General features: G+C 42.2%; 1 protein-coding gene across 1 annotated transcript in view; it reads right to left on the bottom strand.

The window, feature by feature from the left end:
* Window positions 1-22950, bottom strand: part of ZNF827 (zinc finger protein 827) — a 177395-nt gene that overhangs the window by 96647 nt on the left and 57798 nt on the right. The window contains exon 7 of the mRNA XM_075929977.2: window positions 20938-21171. Coding sequence (XP_075786092.2) covers window positions 20938-21171 — 234 coding nt within the window. The remainder of the gene's footprint in view (window positions 1-20937; window positions 21172-22950) is intronic.

The following is a 22950-nucleotide window of genomic DNA, read 5'->3' as shown; positions in this document are numbered from 1 at the left end:
AAGAGAATTGCCCAAGTTCACATAGGAAGTCTGTGGCTCAGCCAAAGACTGAATCCAAGTCTCAAGTGCGCTATCTACTAGGCCAGTCTTCCTACACAGACTCAGCTCCCCAGCACTTTTACTTAGCAAAAAGCGGCCCTGATATTTTACCATTGTAGGAAATTACAGCCCGGATAAAGAACAGCTGGTTCAAACTGACCCTTGAACAGGCAGAAGTCAGACTCATCGGAAGAGAGAAACTCTTTGAGGAACTAGGAAATTCCTAATATGTAGATAACATTTTGCAACGTTTAGTCATGCTAAGTCCATTACTAACACTGGACATCCAAATAGTGTCAGCAACAAAAAATGTTACTTCCTTCTCTGGCTAGCATGAAAACTTTGTCCATTCCTTTCAGATGATCAAATCTATCACAGCAGTTCATGCATTTATCAGCTCCAATCCTCCAGTCTAGAGTACTGTAAGTCACCATGTGGCTCCAGACAAAAATTCAGTCTGCACTAACTCTTTTTCACTTCCAGATTCACTTCATGGGCTGGTGCTGATCTATAAAGCTCTTAATGGGATAGGGCCACATTATCTCAGCTACTATACTGCATTCCAAAACTGGTCGAGGCAGCTGTAATTGTCCAGCACATGATAACTGGCGGAGCCCTGATCTTCCTCCATCAACTTTTAAAGATTCATTGGGTTTCAGGCCAAAAGGGACCTTCAGCTCATATAACCTAACTTCTTGTGCATGGCAAGCCATTAAATTTCACCCAGTTATTCTTTTCTTTTGCACTAAATATACTTAAATTCCTTCTCATAGTTCCAGGACAGGCTTTTAGTCAAAGTTGTTCCCTCCTTTCTTGATCATCTAATAAACTCTTTTTACAGAGCTTACAATTTCCTGTCTCAATTTTTCCTCACAATTTAATCCATATTTTTCCTCAGTTGTCTGAGTTCATCAGAGTGTCATAGTGAACTGTGTGAGCAGTGTGGTGCTAAGGGGCATCTGTGGGACAGAATATTGAATAACTGTATAGACGTCTGTAGGAGATAGTAGTTGCAGTATCTGACCACTAATCTGTTGCTGGGAGAAAAGGAGGATACAGCCTACTAGTGAGGATTGAGAGGACAGGCAGTTCCTGTTTTCTGCTAATCTTTTCTTCCAAGTGTAAGGATATTAGGGATATTTTTAAAAATCAAAATAACCACCATATAGTCCACCAATAAAAGTTCATTGATTCAACTAGGTTCATTCGGTGGTTACTCTGACTTTGTCTTTTCTGTTTCTCTCACTCCCAGTGAAGGATATGTTTTACACAGCACCTTTCTTGATTTCCATTTTTCTCCAATCCTAGTCGTCAAAGCTTCAAGCTCTGCCATGCATTCTATCCTGAACTCCTAAATATGTACAGAATATTGCAAGGTAGTATAATATGGTTCAACCCCATGCAACTCATGTCATGTCATGTCGTGCAACCCCAGTCTAGTCCTACAGTTTTTGTGTGGCTTTAGTATAAACAGCAAGTTTTCATAAAAGGACCCTTTTCATGCAAGATCAAGTTGACTTATTCACCAATTCCTTTTTATATCTCTAGGGCTTAGATTGTGGACCTGGTTTAAGGGAGTGGGATTAGTCTGTTCGGGGATTTTTTTTTTTTGGTTAATCAGAGAAAAGAGGCTTTATTATTTGCATCACTTGTGGAAATGAAGCTAGCAGTTAAAATCTAGTTGGGAAAGTTCCAAGAATGATTTACACGAAGTGTTTTCTGTCCTCTCATGACTTTTGTGCATTTTTTTTTTAAAAAAAGGCAAATTGATAAACATTTCCAGCATTCATTATCAACCTGATTTCTTTCAGAGTGAAGAACATTTTATATTGAGTTCTCAGTGGAAAGGTAAAAATGTTATAATTTAATACTATTTTTGCCCTATCAAGCATATTTCTGCTCTTTCCTTAGTAGGGATGTAAGCGACTAGTCGACTACCCGATAAGAAAATGCTTATCAGGTAGCCGAGTAGGAACTTGAGTAGTCGCTTCCCTCCCCATCAGAGAGAGGCAGCAAAGGGGGGCGGGAGAGAAACAGTGGCTGGTGCTGGGGGGAGCAGGCTAAAAAGTCCATCAACTATTCGATTAGCTGATTATCAAAATTTTATATCTCTACTTCCTACAACTTCTCTCACCCTCTTGTTAGAAGTCATAGAAAATTATATCAATGGTGAAGGGCAAAAAAGAAAATGAAGTGCACTGAAAGTGAACTAAGAATTTATTAAATCAAAATTTCGGGTAATTTGGCAAACAAATGTGCGCCTGATATCAAGAGTTTTCTGGGACCACTCTCCAAATTTAGGTACAGACACACCCTTTGAGGCTCTGCCTCTCTCTACAAATATTCTGTTTTTGTTTCTGTTTCATAGTTTAATTCCGTCCTGAGACACGCTGACACAAGCAGTGAAGAGGTAAGCATGGAATAATATAAGATTGATCTCTCTCATGATCGGATGAGACTTCCACAATTCAAGCTAACTTCACACATTTCAGATTTCTCTCTTCCTTCCCTATATTATATTAAGCCCCTATTTCATCCGGTCAGAAAAAACAAACATGAGTCATGCCTTCATCGCTTTCCTAACGACAAAGCAAAGAAAAAGTGATACACTAATAGACTAATTTTATCACAAGTTCTGAGCAAAGGGAAGCACAGAGTCATGCTGTCCAGGCAGAAGACCAGTCATGATTATGATTCAGTCATAACATAGTCTCTTGTTCATTCCTGCCCCAGGGTTAGATAGGGAAGCAATAGGAGTTGGTCCTACCTCTGGAACAGGTTACTACTCCTTCTGCACCTGCTCAGCTATGCTGGCCAACACGGTGGGTAAAGAAATGATATAGAGCCTCTGCCCACTCCTCACCCACTTGCACAGGTAGGAGAGTAGTACTTCATGGAAGCTGTTCTCCCCTTTGTGTGACAAACATGTAGGGTAGTAAGAGGCCCCTTGTACTCCTGCCCATGGTCAGAATTGGGCCTAATGTTATTAGGAATGAGGTTGTCACATTGAAAAGACTAAGATTAAATATGTAACAGGATGACAGCTTTGATTTTTCTTTTCTTTTGCATTACATCTGGATAGATGGACAGGGTTAAATTACCATCACAGTTAATGAACTATTCAAATAAACATCATTGACTAAATTAACTTGTGTCACTGCAGTTCTCCTGGTTTCCAAAACAGAGTCCGTTCTGTACCATAAAAAAAATACTGCAGAGAACAACTGCGGTTGGGCAGCAGAAGGACTAGACCAATGACTCTCAAACTTCTGTAAACCTCATTCTACGCCTATTTGGAAATAGTTATTTTGAAATAGGGGCTGTGTAGACGCTCCACTTCTGCTATTTCAAAATAGCCCCTCACCAGGGCCATTCTAAGTTATTCCTCCTGGGGCTCTGCCTCAGAGTGCCACCCCCACCCCATAAATTAAAAACAGGGGGAGGAGTAAACTTAGCTGGGGCTGTCAGCCCCAATGCATAGCAAGGCTGACATATGGAGCCCTGCCAGGGATAGGGCTGACAACTTGCAACCCCTAGATAATAATCTTACCACCCCATGAAGGTGAGAACCCCTTGACTAGATGATCTAACTTGGACTGATTTTCTATTGCTAACTTACAGGATACCCAACTAGTTTAACAAAATAAAGGGACCACTTACTGCATCTATGAAAGCACTAACACCAAACCACCACAGAGCTGTTACTTTACACGGCAATAAGCCTTTCAATCAGGTGACCCCTCAAACTCTCATGCACAGCTATTCTTATTAAGAGATACTATTTTCCACTTCAGTTATGAAAACAGAATACTGCATATGGTTTATTTTGGTCTAAAGTGCATTCAATGTAGGTTATAGGCTCTTCTGTGTTCATGAACACAAAGAATTGTCAAGTAGTAAAGGCCAAGAACCCCAAACCAAGCAGAGGAAGATGCTAAGAATCTAACTGTAGCACAAATGCATTACTAGGGTGAGAGGACACGAATCAGCATTCAGCTCCAGAGATCTCTCCCAATCCACCAGGCAGCAGGGCCTGAAAGTTGTGCAGAAATTCACTCTAAAGCAATGACCTATTTAGAAGTAGTATTGACTAACTTCAGAAAGACCATGTCCACGTTTTTTCCATCAAAACGCTGGGCTGTCACAATAAAGAGCCATAAGGTAGGAAAAGTGGGAGACAAGTAAAAATGATCATCTGAGATTCCATTCCAATAAAATAAGTCTTTACTAGGATTCCAGTGGTTCCATAGCATCATAAAATAGAAATGAAACTAACCCAAACTGTCAGCTCATATGAAGTTGAAAATCCTATCAATGTTAAATTACTCAGATTATTTTGCATGGAGGCAGTTTAAGTTAGGTTTACTGATATATTAATACTATTTTGTATAGCATTTTTTTCATTTAATTATCGCTAAGCATTTTATTAATACCAAGGAAAACGATTCCGAGCAATGGTTATTTTTTGGCTTATAATCTATAGAAATAAATTTCATTTATATAGAGAAGGTCTGATTCTCATCGTACCAATTTTACAGATATTCAAGGGAAATTTTATTCTCTAAAACTGCCAGTTGGCGTGTGAACCTGATTGGGATCCCAGCTAATAATCAGGCCATTCAGGCTCTTGGTTATCAGATATGAAGTTTCTAGATCGGAAGTATATATCTAAAATTACTCTGGAAACCAAATTTTTGGGGACTCGTGTCATTGCCAGCATCAGCCTTTACTACCTGATTTGTGATGTTTTAAGTAACAATATAGGCTTGTGTGCCACATTCAGAATCAAGCCTATACTGTTACTTAAAACATCACAAATCAGGTAGTAAAGGCTGATGCTGGCAACGACACAAGTCCCCAAAAATTTGGTTTCCAGAGTAATTTTAGATATATACTTCCGATCTAGAAACTTCATATCTGATAACCAAGAGCCTGAATGGCCTGATTATTAGCTGGGATCCCAACTGGCAGTTTTAGAGAATAAAATTTCCCTTGAATATCTGATAAATTGGATTAGTGCATTCGTTTTCACAATCAACTGGACGGGGTAACTAATGAGTCAACTTGCACTGACTTTTCAAAAGCATTCAAAATGGAGAATCAGGCATTTTGTTATGCTAATTTTTTGGTTTGCTAGAAATAAACATGCCCTACATCCTAAATAAAACCTGAAATTGTAGGAAACAGTTGGTGAGCCTCAGAGGTTCAGCTTCAGAGCCACGAGGAACATCAGATGTTTCCTAGGGCTCTGTGCTTGATTCCACTAACTTTTTTTTTCTTCTTACTGATGTTTTATGTAAGACAATGTTGATAAGGCTGGAATCAATGCAACAGGGTTTTGCATAAAAGAACAAAATTAGAAAATGGCTAATGTTTTGAGTTTGCACTTTGTCAAAATCCCTTGCTGCAGCATTTTATAATGAAAAGATCCAATTTAGTAACAACTAGAGCTAGAAAAAATTGGCAAAGGGAAGTAAGCTACCCACATAAGGATGCATCATATCCATGGAATACACATTTCACTTCTTTTTTATTATACAACTGTGGATGCTAATTTTAGAGATTCAGATTACAGAATTATCAACCCTTTAGGATTAAAAATACAATTGAAAAGTGTTTTAAAGTTTACACATGCAGTGAGCAATGTTGTTGCTCACAAAGACCATCCCAATCAATATAATTCACTTATATTCAAGATTTATCTATTGAACTTCCAGAATTTCAGTGACTACTGATAGACTATGTCTACACTACATAGTTATTTCAGAACATGCTATTCCAGAATAGTTATTCAGAAATAACTTATTTCAAAATAGCATATCTACACTGCAGGGAAGCCTCAAAATTAATCTGAGGCAGGCTTCCCTAATGTAGAGGTGTTGTCTAGATTTAGAGCCCCAGGAGGAATAACTTAGAATGGCCCTGGTGAGGGGCTATTTCAAAATAGAAGAAGTGGAGCATTTCCACAGCCCCTATTCCAAAATAACTATTTCAGAATAGGCATAGAATGAGGTTTACAGAAGTTGGAATAAGCCATCCGCTATTTCAAAATTATTTCAAAATAACAGAATTGCTGTGTAGACGCTTGCAGTGTTATTTTGGAATAACAGTCATTATTCCAAAATAACTTTATGGGTGTGTCTACACAGCAGAGTTACAGAGATCTTGGCTCCAATTCACCTATCCAATCGCATTGTGTGCTATGCAGGAATAAACAAAGGGAAGAGAGGGACACAAAGGTGGCTTCATTCTAACTTTGCATCTTCTGGATAGTGGAAGTACTTGGGGACTGGAAGGGTTCCCGGCTTTAAGTCAGAGCATCTCCAGAGACCGCTGTATTTTACAGTCTTCTTCAAAGGTTCTGTATGGGTTCACAGCTGCTCATAACATCTTGAGTGTAACAATCTCAGATACATTCCCTCTCTGTTCAGCATAAAGCAATTCCAATGACTCTACACCCAGGGAATCCCGTACTCCAGGTAATTCGCATACGTAGGGTGACCAATAGGTGAGAGAAATTGGGTCCAGGGTGGAGGGTAATAGGTGTCTACATAAGAAAGCCCCAAATATCAGGACTATACCTATAAAATTGTGACACCTAGTAACCCTGCCCCTATGGGCAGTTTTACCACCTCTATGGCTCCTGTATGCTTGTTGAACACCACAGAAGGACAAAAGCAGAACTAAGAATCAGGTCTCTTGTTTTTTGTTTAAACATCTCACTGAAAGTTAACAAAGAAGGTACATTTAAACTGTAGACATTAGCACTTGTTATTCCAAATGACCTCTCTCTTAAATTAATATGCTTTTCATTAGATGTCAAGATTACACTTACATAAAAAAGGGAAGGTCAATTATAATCTCTGATCTAACCTATTTAAAGATCTATTAACCATTAACATCTACTAAACTTTAAGCAGTGCTCAATTGTGATTAATATGCTTTTACATCTCTATGAATATGAACTTTTCCTGCTAGTGCCTTTTGCATTCTGTAGAAAACACTGTGATCTCACATGACTTCAGATACACATTAGCAAAGTGACACTTTTTCCAGATGGTACTTCAGCTAGTGCTTTGCACTGCTGTGTGGCATTCAGCTCAGTGGTCCTTCCTGGCCTCCATTCTCTGCACCAATACTCAAAAGATGATGCAAAGGTAACTGACTTGACTGGGTTTGCAGAGCCATTTTCTAGAAGGATGACCGGAACTGCTTGGTCCAGGTCAAAACCAATCACAGTCTGACAGTGCCAAAACTCACTCCCCTTGCTCTAAGGAGCCCTTTTATTGGCCATATTCACCCACTATGTTTAGATGGGGGGAAAGAGTAAAGGCCATTCACATTCTCCTCTTGAAGCATCAAGGTTTCCCCTGCCAGCCACTTGATAACAGAGCTTAAGGTCAGCCACTGGTTCTTATCCTTGCAAAACTGTATTGGTTGAATGTATGCTGTTATATTGACTAACAATTACGTTCTGGTTTGCTTTGCATCAAGCCAGCACTATTTTCAGGTTTCCACGTGTTCCTCAAATGTCACAATTTTAGTAGTGGACATAGTCTTTACAGGAAGGTTATTTTAGCTAGTTACATCAGGATGATATGGAAGGAGGAATATATATCTCCAGGTCTGTGGGACTGTGAGCTGATCTAGGGCAGAAGAGGCGGGACAGGGAGGCAGCCAGCCCTCTGCACCACCCAGACCGCAACACACCCTTTCCCCTAAGTGAGGCCTTAGCACGCGATGCAATGCCTCCATCTTTCCAGGCTGCTTGGACCTCTCAGCTTCAAAGGTGATTTAAAGGGCCCAGGGCTGGCTCCAGGAGGCCCCTTTGAATCTCCAGGCTTACGGCAATTGCCCCCTTTGCTCCTCCCTGTCAGCGGGTCTGATTTTGGGTAACTGGGACCAAAAAACTTGCCAGCAAGACATTGCCCTCCCTCTCCCTTCCCCACTACAGGCCTCAAGAGAAGGCAGTCTGAGTGTGCAGTGCAATGAGTTCTACAGAGAAGCTGCTTCCAGTTTGTGCCTCTGAAGCAGGGAATTTAAATGTGTTTATAATCAGAATGATTAATAGATGATTAACATAAGAAAGAGCTGTTATAACATTTATAAAGTTAAATAAGTAGCCTAAATGATAGAAAGTAACGATCGATTTTTCTACAGTTGTTTCAATTATTGTATTCAAGAGGTAGTAAATAGAGCCCTATGTGTATAAAAAATGTGTATTCATATCTGCATCCATCTCCACAATAATGAGCCACAGATATCTGCACCCACATCCATGGATGCAGATACCTGTGGATATAAAGCATGTATCCACGGATGTGTAGGGCTCTAGTGATAAGAAAGTTATATCATCTTTCTTTACAAGATATTGGATTTTTTAGACAAGGGAAATGTAGAAGATCTAATCTAAATGCATGCAAGTAAGGCATTCGATATGGTGCCACATGAGAAATTATTTTAGTTACATTAGAGAAGATGGGGATTCATGAGAGAACTGAAAAGTGGATAAGGAACTGGATAAAGGGAAGGCTAAAACAGGTCATACTGGAAAGTGAACTGTCTGCTAGGGGAAGATTACTAATGGAATTCCTCAGAGATCAGTCTTGGGACCAAGCTTATTTAACATTATTGACTATGGAACAGAAAGTGGGAGTGGCTCATAACATTTGCAGATGACACAAAGTGGGTAGGAAGGATGTTAGATAGCAGGTAATAGAATAGTCAACTAACTGCATGAATTCTTAATGGTTAGTCGACCATTCTATAGTCCCTGGGGACAGAGCTGGCAGCCAGTGCACTCTGGACCCACTCCCAGGGAGCCCACTGCTGCCAGGCGGGAGCCAGTGTGTGAGGGGAGCCAGTTTAAAAACCAGCTCCCCTCGTGGACCAGCTGCCGCCCCGCACTGCTGCCTCTGATACGAGGTGGCAGCAGTCTTTGTCCACAGGGGGCCCAAGCTCTCCACGGCAGGGACTGCTGCTGCAAAGCAACCTCTGCCCGCAGTGGGCCCAGGCTCATCGTGGAGAGAGGCTGCTTCAGCAGCAGCCCCTGTCCATGGGGAGCCTCGTCTGCTCCCCCTCACCCCCGCTGCCTAGGCTTATCAGTTAATTGCCTATTTGACTACTCATTCACATCTCTTGTCGATAGGTGCTGCCAATACTGAGGAGGACCAGAATACCATGCAAGAAGATCTGAAGAACCTTGCGCAATAGAAACAGGATAGTATTTAATAGTGCAAAGTCTTGTATTTAGGGACTAACAACAAGAATATTTTATAGAAGTTGGGGACTTATCAGCTGGAAGTGACAGTGGAGGAGAAAGAGATGGGTGACCATAAGTCAGTGGTGGGCAACCTGTGGCCCATGGGCTACATGCAACCCATCAGAGTTCTATGTATAGCCTGCGAAACATTTTATTTACTGTTGCCCATGCACAAGATTGCTAAATTCCACTGGTTTCTGTCCACGTAATTAAGAGACTCAAAGTGCTTGGGCTTGTTTAGTTTACGCAATAGCAGGCTGAAGGGAGATATTCATACACAAGAATCATATATCAGAGGGATAGATACCAGGAAGAGAGAGGAGTTATTTAAGTTGAGCTTCAATTTGGACCCCAGGACAAATGCATGTAAACTACACATCAACAAATTTAGGTTTAAAATTAGGCAAAGGTTTCTAACCATACAAGGAGTGAAGTTCTGGAGCAGCCTCCCAAGGAGAACAGTAGGGCAGGGGAAAAACCCTAACTGGCTTCAAAACGGAGCTTGAGAAGTTTATGGTGGAGATGGTATAACAGGACTGCCTACAATGGTATGTGGCCCGTTGGTGACTGCCTACGGCAAAAATCTCCAGTGGTTGTAGATGGAACACGAGGGTGGGAGGGCTCTGGGTTACTACTGAAAATTCTCTCTCTGTTATCTGCTTGTTGGGTCTTGGCCACATGCTCAGGGGCTAACGGGATCATCATATTGGGGTCAGGAAGGAATTTCCCCCCCCCAAGTCAGATTAGCAGAGACCCTGGTGGTTTAACTAGTGTAAATGGTGGATTTTCTGTCACTTGAAATCTTTACATCATGATACCAGAACATCAGCCAGAGGTGAGGATCTATTACAGGAAGAAGTGGGTGAAATTCTGTCGCCTGCCATCTGTAGGAGGTCAGACTAGATAATCAGAATGGTCCCTTCAGACTTTAGTAAGAGTATCTGAGTAAGAATATACATTACAGTGTTAAACCTAATCAACGTCCCATAAATGGCTTGCCACAAGATGTTAGAACAAATGTCAGTATTTGAGCTGAGTGAGCCTAGTATTTAATTTTTTTTACTTGATATAGGAATTAGCAGGGCTCAACAAACAGCTGAATCTACTCGCTCCATGCACCCCGTTCACTGGTCTGGTGCATGTGCGGTGCGGGGCTAGCGAGTAGCTCTTGCTGGGGTTTGTCAAGCCCTGGGAATTAGAAATATGAGAGGAGCATTGTAAGTTATCTGCAAAGACACTAGAGTTTTCAGTTGCCTAAGTAGCCCCCATTAAAGTTGTACACCCCTCAAATATGAAATGGCACCTTGTGGGCAGGCACAGAATTTACACCCCCTCCCATGTACAGTACCATTGGCCTGACGGGAGAACCTCCCCCACAAATACAGAAGTCACACTATGTCTTTGGGACTCTCTCTCAGTGATGCCTTTAATCTGCTCTACAGAAGTGGAGTATAGCTCAATGTAAGCTGTGTCCAGGCCAGGGGGTGCTGCCAACTAGGACAAAAAAAACCCAACTCATGTTTGGGCTGAACTACTAGATGCCCTCTGTCACAAAGACTCCTGCCGTTTGCATTCTTCATGGTGGTTTATTTCATAAAATTGCTGCCTTTGTGACAAACATGAGAAACAGACAAACCCACACTTACTGTTACTTGCACCAAAGGGGCACCTTAATTAGTGGCCTTATCTAAAGCCTACTGCACAGAATGAACAGCATCCCTTTGACTCAGCAGGCTTTGGAAGGACCTGTAGACCTTCACTCAAGGGATTTATTCTCACTTCCATGCATAAAATGATTTAATTCCAACAGTGAAAGCCAGCAGCAACTTAGGGAAAGAGTGTCCTTGTTAATCATTTCAAACTTTAAAAAGCACACATACAATCGTAAAATCTATTTTAGAGGAGTATCCTTAGAGTGACAAGGAAATATCATGTCAGATGCCTTGTAAAACTTAAAAATACTAAACTGGAAATGGTATTAAATATTTGGGAAATATTTATGTTTTTACGAAAGAAACAATTTTTGGTTTCCTACAATAGGCAATAAAATGTATACAGCAGCTAAAATAATGTGTGTGTGTGGGGGGGGAGGCTCTATTTGCGATCCATGTAGGATCCAGATTCAGGGAAGGAAGTACCAAAAATAGAGACCAATGTCACCCTTCTCTTCCTCCTCATACTTCCAAAGAGGGGCACCAATTACTGCAGCAGTATTAGATTCCTGGGCACCATAAGCCTGGTTCAAGAATGCTAATAAAAATTGCAGGTGACACAAATTTGGAAGATACTGCCAATAGGAAGAACAACCAGAATGTCATACAGCTTTGAAAACTGGAATATTAGAAATGGGAATAAATTTAATAGTGCAGAGTCTTGCACTTGGGAACCAACAATAAGAATTTTTGCTATAAGCTACATTTTTGCGTATCAGCTGGAAGTCACTAGGGATGTAAACAACTAGTTGACTCAACTAGTTGCTTCCCCTGCCCTTGCTGTCTCTATCAGAGAGAAGCAACCAAGCGGTAGGGAGCAGGAGCTGATCCTGGGGGGCCACCGGTGAAGTCGGTCCCTCCCCACACTGTCTCAGAGAGGCAGGAGAGGCACAGAAGGAAATGGCGCAAGCGGGGACTGCTTCCGTGCCTGCTCACAACAGTTCCCACTGTGAGAGCTTCTGCTTTTGAAATGTACAACCCTATGGGGCTCTTGTACATTTCAAAAGCAGAAGTGCTGTAGGGAACATGGGGTGAGCAGGGACTCACGCAGTCCCTGTTCACCCCATGCTCTCTGTGGCCCCCCCTTGCTGCCTCTCTATGGAGGGTGGGGGGAGTTTGACAGGAGCCGGCGCTAGAGGGATCCGGCTTAAAATCTGGTTCCACCAGCACTGTCTCCAGGGTGCTGCCTGCCTCCTCCCACTACCTCTGATAGAGGCAGTGGCAGGGAGGGATAGGAGACACTGTTGCGAACCAGCCCTGGTCCGCAGGAGTCCTAGCGGGGAGCTGGGCTCCCCCATGAAGAGGGGCATTTGCCACCAAGCAACCCACAGTGGCTAGAGCTGGCCACGGACAGGGACTGCTGCCTGAGCAGCCTCTGCCTGCGGCCAGCCCTGGCCACCATGAACAGGGGCTGCTGGACTCAGCAAGAGTTGGGACTGAGTAGTCCCAGCTTGTGCTGAACACCGTGTCTCTGCATTTTAAACACAGTAAGAGCCTAATGGCTCTTACTACATTTAAAATGCAAAGCCACAGCACAGGTGGCTCTGGAGCCAGCAAGAGCCAGGACTGCTCAGTCCCAGCTTGAGTAGGCTCCTCTGGAGCTAACCCCACTGCAGCTCTGCAGAAGCGATTATTGACTCATATAATTGATACACATTGTGCCCACGAAAGCTCATGATACCTTTTATTTGTTAGTCTCTAACAGGACCTCTCGTCTTTTAGGGTTTGGTATTGTCATCCTTACTTCCGCATTGCTGCTGGCAGGGCACTGCCTTCAGATCTGGGCACCCAGCCAATAGCTGCTGCTCTTTGGCCACCCAGCTGTGAAGGAAGCACAGAAGTAAGGTGGCAATATTGTGACACCCTGAACACAAATAACCTTGCCACTCCCCATGCAATTCCCTTTTGGGTCAGGACCTCCAATTTGAGAACTCCTGGTCTCCCCCCGTGAAAGCTATACAGGAGGCCCTCAACTTGCGACGCAATCCGTTCCTGGGGAAGTGTTGCAAGTTGGGGGTGTCGTCACTCAAGCTCTCATTTACGATAGGTGCCATGCACCATCGTAAATACGGGCCAGGGATGTAAGTCGGGGGTTTTCGGCCCCTTCTGCACTTACAAAAATGGTTGTAAGTGCAAGGGGTCAGAACTCGGGTGGTTGCATGTTGGGGGCCTCCTGTACAGTATAAAGTAAAAGCACACACACACACACACACACACACACACACACACACACACACACACACACACACACACACACACCAGATTTCTCCAAGGAGAGGGGAAGAGAACAGATTTCATGGTTTGTGATGCATTTTTCACGGCAATGCATTTGGTAAGACCCTAACTGTAACCTAGCAACTTAAAGGGCACCAGTAAAGAAACACTGGGTTTAGAGAAGTGGGAGAAGGAAATCCATGCACCTAACAAACTTACTCTAAACTTAGGCCAATTACCCTCTCCAACCAACACAAAAAACAACCAACCGAAAAATTGCCCAAACCCTGCAAGAGTAAAAAGAATGAAGGCAGAAGTCCAAAAGCTGAGTGAGAGCTAGCCACTGAATTGCACTGAATGCAACAGGTACCTGATCATGAATGCAAGCAACTCAGGGCCTTCAGAGCCACAGTATAGGATCTTGAAGCCAGGCTGACTGAACTGGAGGAGCTATGGATATAGATGGCACAGGTAAGAAGACTTTCAGGATCACAAGAATGGTCCTACCCACAGTCTGACAGCCTCTGTCAGGAAAGGAGAGCAAACTGGAGCAGAGGGGAATAATCCATTCGTAGGGACCTTCCTTCCAGATGATGTTATGACATCCTCTCACACGGAGGATACATATCCTGTAGAGCAGGGCAAAAGGGCCTCTGCGGGCTGGATCTGGCTCACCAAGTGGATTGATCCAGACCATGGAGGCCCTGCCGCTTCCCTGCCCCAAGGCCAATTAGGACCTAGGGGTGGGGAGAAGTGCACAAAGTTTCCTCTACCTTGCCAGGAGCACGCAGCCCTTTGAAGAGCCACATGCTCCCGGCAGGTGGGAAGAGACTTCACGCACTCCCCTGCCCCCAAGCCAATTAGGGCTTGAGGGTAGGGGGAGCACATGAAGTTTCCTCCACTCTAGCCGTGCCCTGTGATGAGGGTGTGGCACTTAGAAGCACCACGTGCTCCTAGCAGGGCGGGAAGAGACGTCACACACTCCCCCGCCCCCAAACCCTGATTGACCTGGGGGTAAGGGAGCACGAGAAGTCTCTTCCCATCACCAGGGGTATGGGTGCCTAGGGGAACCTGGGAGGGGCAAAGGGGCTCCTCCACCCCCAGACTAATCATGATCTGTGGGTGGGGAAGCCCCGAAGCATCCTGGCCCCACCCCTTCTGCTTGAGGCCCTGCCCCTTTTGGTGCAGCCCAGAGCCACTTAAATGTTTTGAAGTGGCCCCAGGCAAAAAATTATTGACCACCTCTCCTGTAGAGGAAACCCCAGTAACTTGGGAAGGCACAGTAATAGTAATGGGGGATATGATTATTACAAATATGGAGAGGTGGTTTGTAATGACCAGGAGAACTTCATAGTACATTGTCAGCCAGCTGCAAAGGTTGAGGACCTCATGAGATATCTAGACAGACATCTGGGTGGTGCAGGGGAGAAGCCGGTGGTTGTGTACTAAGATCATGTCAATCTGCTGAAAGCCAGATGTGTAATATTCAGCAATGAAAATGTGATTTTATGCCATCAGGATGTGACAGGGAAATCAGCATGTAAAATTAGGGAAATTCCTTGAAATAAGGGAAAACAGAGATGCAAAAGGAGTCACATGGGGTATGTGTATTTTGCAGTTAGACTCCCACAGCTGCCCTGAGCCCGCTATTTCAGAGTCATGGGGCTCAATTTAAGGAGTTGTTTAATTGCAGTGAAGATGTTCCCACTGGTCTCAGGCACTGACTGTGTTCTGGGACACTCCCACCTTTCAGGAACCACCCCAAGCCCACCACTTCTATATGGCCATTAAGTAGCTCCTTAGTCTACACTCCAGCAAGCTCGAATCAGCAGGCACAGGGCAGTCACTGGTGTTTCATTGAAGGGTCAACATATCTTTTCTTTTCTATGGCCTCTTCAGTCAAGAGGGCTTTAACAAACAATTCTCTTATAATGGGTGAGGCACCCAGTCACAAACAAAACCCCACACAAAACACATCTTTGATTACATGGATAATTTACACGGAAACCTGTATTTATAAGTCTGTCTCAGAAACTGTACATTATAGAATACCTCTGTATGTCTGGTTTTTTGTTATTTAACTGCCAAAAAGATTGGAAGTTTGTACTGAGCAATCAAACATTTAGTAGAAAAGCTAGCTCTTTCATTTCTAGACAACTTTGTGACATGTGCTCCCAAAGAGTTTCTTCAAACCCCTATGTGTTGCTTTTTTGTAGATGTCAGCCTGGCATGGTTTCAAATTACTTCTATGGATCATTGAAGATAAATAACTAACACTTGGAACGTTTCAGTAAGAGAGATTAAAGTTACTAGCAAAGACAGGAATTCACGGACACTTTCAGTCAGGTTCGCAATCCACAAAACTATGCAGTCTCAGAAAGCATAAGAGAGTCGGGTATTCCATTAAAATATTTTTTACTTCATCTGGGTTTGACTGGCAAATATCACTGTTCAACAACAAGCAGACTTGCTCTATATACAGCAATTAAAAATCTCACCGACTCATGCATCATTTCACACACCTTCAAGATAGAGTTGACTCAGTGAAACATGCCGTGTTTGAAGTGAACTCTGACATGTGACTGATATTCGAAGTGAAGCTGACACCGTTACAGATACATCATAAAAAAATCAATTTGAGGAGTCTTCAAATAGAGAACGTTTTAGACAGGAACTGATTTTTTTTTTTTAAAACAGGCAGAGGGCTCCAAACATTTTAAGTAATAGAGAAATGGTTCTGCATGGGTTTAAAGTCCATCCTTACACCACAATTATGTACATAGAGCTATATACAGTAAAAACTCTGTTATCCGGCATGTTAGGGAAATGGAGGCACCGGTTAATTGAATATTCTTATTAACCGAGAGTTACACTTTAACAGTGGAATACTAGCTTTTAGAAAATTAGAATACAACAAAATGAATTACGTATGAAATAGTATACTAGTACTCACCAATCCAGTAGTAGTACTGCACTGCAGAATGTTTGGTTTCTTGATGCACTTAGATGAATATAGGTAACATTTTCTATACAATAGGTTATTTTATGATACTACATATCACAAACTATACTGAACATAAATTAGTTTTTCTTCTGCAATTCAAAAGGCACTTCAGGATCTCATAGTGCCTCAGGGTCATTATCAACAGCAACCATCATTGCAGATGTAGGTAGGAGATGGGGTCATTACAAATTCAGCTCAATGACACACCCTTGAAGTTTTGGGGTGTGTGGGTTTTTTTTAAATAAATCCCTGATTTCAGCTTGTCTACTTCTCTTCTGCTTCTTTGGTATAAGCAAAGAGACAGAATATGCAATTGCATAATGGGCAATACTAATCCCGGTTACTAGCTTGAAAACGTGTACTGGGAGATATCAGAAATGTTTGTTAATTGAACTTTTTGGTTGAGTGCCAGAGAACAGAGCTTTCAGTTAACCATTTCCAGACATAGGGATCCTGAGGAAATTAAGATTGTATAAAGGAGAAAACGTTTTACATATTTCCAGGTCTGTGATAGTGTTGGTGCAAGAGGGTAAAACAGTCAATGATTCTGAAAGATAACACATCAACAAAACAATCTCCCTACTGTTTTAGTGGAAATGACTTTTTCAAGTGTAACATTTAGACTGTAAACGAAAGTTAACAAGACAGCTTGCACTGGTGACTGAAAGTTACAAGAAATGCCTGCAGCGAGACTGGATGCATTAAACTTAGATGAGTACAGTGTAATGCTTGAATAACCTACTTAAACATTTTGGGGCTGAACTGTTGCTTTTCAATATTGGAGAATGGATACAATTGTAAAAAAAAGCAGTTTAGCTACATTTGAAAAAAATAGATTTCTTGCAAGACTTTTTGGAATGTTACATAAGAATTAGGGAGGCAAATGATTATCCGGTAAGCCTCACCCTTAATGGATGAGGCTCACCAGTTCCAGTTAATCGGTAGGGGCTGGAACAGTTCCCTGCCTGTCCCAGGCAATGGGCTGCTCCAGCCCTGCCAGCCCCTGTACGTGGCTGGGCCGATCCCCTCCCAACTGCAGGCAGGAGCTGCTCTGGCTGGCTGCCTCCTGCCTTTCCCCCCACCCCCACCGCAGGGTACACGCTGGCTCTCCGGGAGCTGGCTGCAGAGCCTGCTGTGAAGCCTCCCCGGTACCCAGCTTTGCCACAGACTCTGCTGTATAAAGCTCATATAAGCTTTATATTGCAGGGCCCACGGCACATGTAACTGTGAAACTGCTGGGATTTTTAGCACTTATACAGTTACATTTTTAAACAACTTATTAATCCCCAATAAGAATAGTGCCAACATTTTTAATATAAACAGGAAAATGGAACCATATGTTTGGGTAAAGCTCCTAAGTGCAAAGACAGAAATCAACATTTTACTCCATAAGAAAACATTTGTTAGACTGTCAAGGGATAACGGACAGTGAGAGCTGTTGTGGTTATCGGTTTTTTGTTTTGTTAAGGAATAATATGCAGCAGAATAGCATTCAACAGGTAAGCAATGTTAGCCATTTGATTTTTACCATGCAGATACATACTGCAGGAGGACCTGTTTTACACCTGATTATAGAATACATATCTGAGGGCCCTTGATAATTCCTCCCCCCCCCCAAATCCCCCTGCCAAACACACACATACACAGGCACTAGAACATCTAGATATACCCATTCTCTCAAATCCTCGCTCCTTCTGACATTAAGAAAATGGACATGGTTTCTTTTGAAGATACTTCCAAGTTACTGAAAATTCTAATCAATTCAACACAGGACATAACTACATTTCTGGGACTCAGCAATGATTTAAAATAATTCTATTTTAATTAAAATCAAACGAAACTTTGAAAGCTTATCTATATGACATGGCAAAACACAGCAGGGGTGGTGTGATCTGTATAGCAAAAATGTGGCACACTAACTGCCCTGTGTAGACCTTGCTGTCACACACTACATAGTACCTAGTTCATGCTAATGGGGTCCCTTTTGAAATCACACCCCTTTAGCGCACTTTGCTGGCGCTGTATACACAAGCCCCAAGAAAAAAATTAAAAAGCGTTTTTCATTCATAAAATATTTTTCAGCATGACCCACACTGAACTAGGGATGTTAATTAGTTGGTTAATCAAAATGTGAGTAGTCGATGGAATTTCCATTGACTACTCAATTAGTCAATAAGAGGGGCGCTCGCTATCCTGTTGCGCCTCTCCCTTTGAAATATACAAGAGCTGCCCACGGCTCTTGAACATTTCAAATGAAGAGGCGCAGCAGGACTGCTCAGATCCCTGCTCCTGCGCCTTTCCCTTTGAAATGTACAAGAGTTGCCCTCAGCTCTTTCACTTTTCAAAGGGAGAGGCATAGCAGCAGGGACGCCTCTGCCTCACCTGCCCCCCACAGAGATGGTGCTGGGGAAAACCAGCTTTTACATTGGCTCCCCCTAGCACCAGCTCCTGCTCCTCCCCCCCTTGCTGCCTCTCTCTGACAGAGGCAGCAAGGGATGGTGGTGAAGTGACTAGTCAAGCGACTACTCGACTATCCGATAAGCTTATGCTCATCAGATAGTCGACTAGTCACTTACATCCCTACACTGAACTCTATCCTTATGCTCCTAAGAGTGGTCAAAAACTATACATCTGAAATGTTTAAGCACCAACACTGTATAACTCCATCCATAAGCTAATACAGGACTATCAACTTCAGTATGTGTAAATAAATCTCAATTAATTCCTTACTCTCTCAACTATTGATCAGCCAGAAACACCATGAGCAAGTTTTTCTGAATCACTGAAATGATCAAAGAAGAAACATCTTCTTACTTGCAGTATTCAGTCAACTCCCAACTGAAGATGACTGAAGATCTGTGTAAGATTTTAGAATTCCTGAAAATTCCCTTTTAGCAGCAGATGTGGAAAAGCGATCCTATTTGAATAGATATTTCAACAAGGAATAGTCTAACCTTTTGTAATAAAAAGCCAACAACAAAACTATTTTATAAGAGGAAGAGATTCCATGTGACCACTTATTAATCACTGTTATGATTTATAGTTTCTCCAAAACACTGGAGGAATTTATTAAATTTCATTGCTATTACCTTGTATGAAGAAAAATAGAAAGCCACCATTTCATATCCATTAGATTGGAGAGTTTTATCACTAGAACACAGTGGTTGGAATTCCGTCTATTTCTAGTCATAAACCAACCGACTAGTAACAAAACCAGGCTACGCGATATAAAACATTTTATAATCTTCAGTGTTCTATGGGAAATTCCCACTCCAAAACTCAAGTCATTAAGTTTTTACATTACGTATAAGCATTTTGTGTGTGTGTGTGTGTGTGTGTGTGTGTGTGTGTGTGCACGCGCGCACGCGCGCACGCATACGTGCTCTATGCGTTCTAACCATGAGGCATCCACACTGAATTGATGAACTGGAAAAAAGAGATACTAGAGAAGACACCGCTTAATTGCAGGAGTTTAAGTAGCATTCTGAATTTAGGTTCAAATTTGACAATACAAATATCTTGTTGACAAATTTCAGACAAATGGCAGCAATCACTAACGTCCCTGATCTCTGAATTTCTGCTAGTGTTTCTTGCAAGACTTTGATATAGCCAAACTGCAAGAAAAACCTCTTCCAATTTTGGATATGGAAATGGAGGTATGAATTCCATTTTCAGACTGAAAATATTGTGTATATTTTTAACAGGAAAGGTTAATAACTAATTTTAAATAAAAATTAAATGGTTTTCCTAACACATGTGCTCTAGAAATTATTCTCGGGAAGTTCTGTGGACTGTGTTATACAGAAAATCAGACAATATGATCACAATGGTTCCTTCTGGCCTTGGAATTTATGAAAACTACCACTCCCCTTTCTCCCATCTCCTTCCCTCCTCACTCATTCAATGAGTTTGGGTCTAAGGTCCTAATGTTCACTGTACTGCACCGAAAACTGAAGTTTAATACAAGAGCAACAAAGTCACATTATCTTTAACCAAAAAAGTAATCAAATTAATCCCCTGCCTCGCAACTCTTACACCCAAAATACATATGAATGTCTATATACACTACTATAATCGGAGGACTGAAGAAGAAAATTATGTTCCTTCTTTCTATGCTTACAGAGTATATTATATACATAGACATATACACACACAAAACCCAACACAATACAAAAGGTAATATTTCTATTGATGCCATAGAGAAAAAGTAAAGCAACAGAATAATCAAGTTTAGGTGGTTTGTATCTTGTTACAAAGCCTGGTCAGTTTACAGTGTCTGCTTAATAATAATATCCTACAATTTAGGATACTATACTCAAACATAAGGCTTGGGAGCCTGTAATTTGTAAAGTTATGTCAGGTATCTGCATCATTCATACAATACAAATACATACTCTTACAACGTTAAAGACAGACAAACTTAAATAAATTAGGTATGGAAATATTTTGGAATGTTCTAAAACTAAACCCATACACATTATAAATCAGTTCCATTGACTGATTTTATAGCATTAACTTGAACCACTGAAATCTATGCACTGCAGTAATTAGACATTAGGTTGATAGGCCTACTGTCTACTGACAGGGGGTAGAGCCTTGCTGCTCTTTCAATTGTAACTAATACCATATGCCTTTTCTTCAACATATCCCTGCTAGCATACAGGCAAACATTTAAGAAGCTGAATATTTTTAAATTCATCAGTTACCTGATAGCTTCATAAGGAGCTCAGATGCCGCCTTGACGGACATGTCCTGCCTTAACACATTTGTCTGCACTTCCTGTGGCTTGACAGTCTCCCCAGGGATGCTTGGGGCTGAGGCTTCAGATCCCTGGTTGAAGACATAGCAGGACTGAGACAAGATTGAGCTTGCAGCTTCTTCATCCCGAGGCTCGTCTTTCACTTTAAACGTAGGAGTCAAGAGCTCTTTTTGATTCGCAGCTGTCAAAGGAGTTAAAAGGCTGGACTTAATGAGGTATGTAATGCATAATTATACAACAGCAAGTAACAAACCAACCGCCACCTGAGAACAGCTGTAGTAGGTATTAGTCAATAGAAAATGACACACAATTTAAAAAGGCTGGTGAGGTAGGTAGGTAGCTGCATCTTTTGTACAAACAGCAACTTTGGGACACAAGATCTCAGAGTTTTGAATCTTAAGGAAATGTGTACTTCTCACCCCTCCCTTTCTTCTGCCTCTGCCCTCACAATAGCTTTCCAACAGCTTGTGTTACCTTGTATGTCTCCCACAAGCCTCATGGACATCTAAGGATAACAGTTGATATAACAGCCAATTGGGCACAGGCTGTAACTGTTTAATTATGAAGCCATTTTTTTAAAAGCAGCATATAAAAGAGAGGAATAATACAGGATAGCAAGAGCAGAGGCAGAAAAAAGGCGCAAAGGGAAATGAAGAGAAGCGCAAATTAGTTACCCAAATCCAAATGGTTTGTTTTAATAATCTTACAAATGGACAAAAGATTTTTTAGAGGTCCCAAATACTTCTTGGAGTAGTCAGCCTTGTGTTATCCATATATTTTGAAGACCTAGTTAATATTTTAACTCCCGAGTCTCCACCTCTGAGAACAAAACAAAACAAAAGCTAGCAGATTCTTTTTAAATATCTTAAAATGCCTCATGTAAGCAAGCAATTGCTGCTTCTGAGAGCAGGATCCAGAGACCTTGGTGCTGCTTATGCTGGGCACAGAACCACTTTGGCAAATAGTTCTTCAGTTAGTAGTGGATGATGTTGGATCATGGTACTGGATTTGGTCAAATCAGGAACCAGGAACTTGAATATCATTGAAACAATATTCCCAACCTAAAAACATTCTAAGGTCATGACTCAGGCCCCCTAAAATTATGAGAATTGAAAATAAAAGTCCTGATTTACAGAAGAGTATAATTGTTTTTCACCTGCCTTTTAATTTTTTAACTTTTAGGCAAAGCCACCTGTTCCCAGTTTGCTTGTGATTATCTATTGTTCAACATTCCACCTTGTGTGCACTCAAAAATATAAGCCTCCATGTTACAGGGGGATTCTCCTGACCTGCACCCCAGGTCCCTGGGGAGCTGCCATTCTATACTTAGTAATGGAGTAGGCAGCTGTGCTCAAAACATTCTCCCACCCTTCTCCTGTCCATTCTCCTGTCCTTCACCCGCTGCACCCCTACATGTTGCTCAAAACAGCCAACTGTGGGGACCGTGTGCACTGTGCACTACAAATCCCAGAGAGGGAGAGAGGAAGCTTCGTGCACTATGCCCATCCCCAGCATAATCTTGCATGCAGCGCGCAGAGGCCTCCCCGAAGGGGCACACACAAAGCACATGGCCCCTGCAGCCTGCCACTTCGAACGGTATGTGGGGCCACAGCAGGCAGAGAACCTGCCCAACACTCCTGCGTGGGTGATGGCTGGGAGCTGCCTAAGGTAAGCACCTCCTGGCTAGAGCCTGCACCTGGCATCCCACCCTCTCCCTCACCTAACCCTGTGCCACCCCTCCTGCATCTCTGCTCTAGGTCACAACCCTCTCCTGCCCTAAGTCATTATCTAAGCTTTTCTGATTTCTCTTGTATGGATGTATTAATGTAGACAGAAGTCATAATTCATACAGCAGAAGAGAGGCAGAATACATGTTTAGCTGAAAGCAATTCTTGTTGGCACATTTCCTGAACTGTCAAAACTCTCCCCAAATGAATACTTCCAACCCAAAGGGCACACA

This window comes from Pelodiscus sinensis, chromosome 4 (assembly GCF_052426305.1).
Source record: "Pelodiscus sinensis isolate ZL-2025 chromosome 4, ASM5242630v1, whole genome shotgun sequence".
Taxonomy (NCBI): domain Eukaryota; kingdom Metazoa; phylum Chordata; order Testudines; family Trionychidae; genus Pelodiscus; species Pelodiscus sinensis.
Note: the sequence above shows the minus strand (reverse complement) of the source record. Positions and strands in the feature narration are given on the sequence as shown.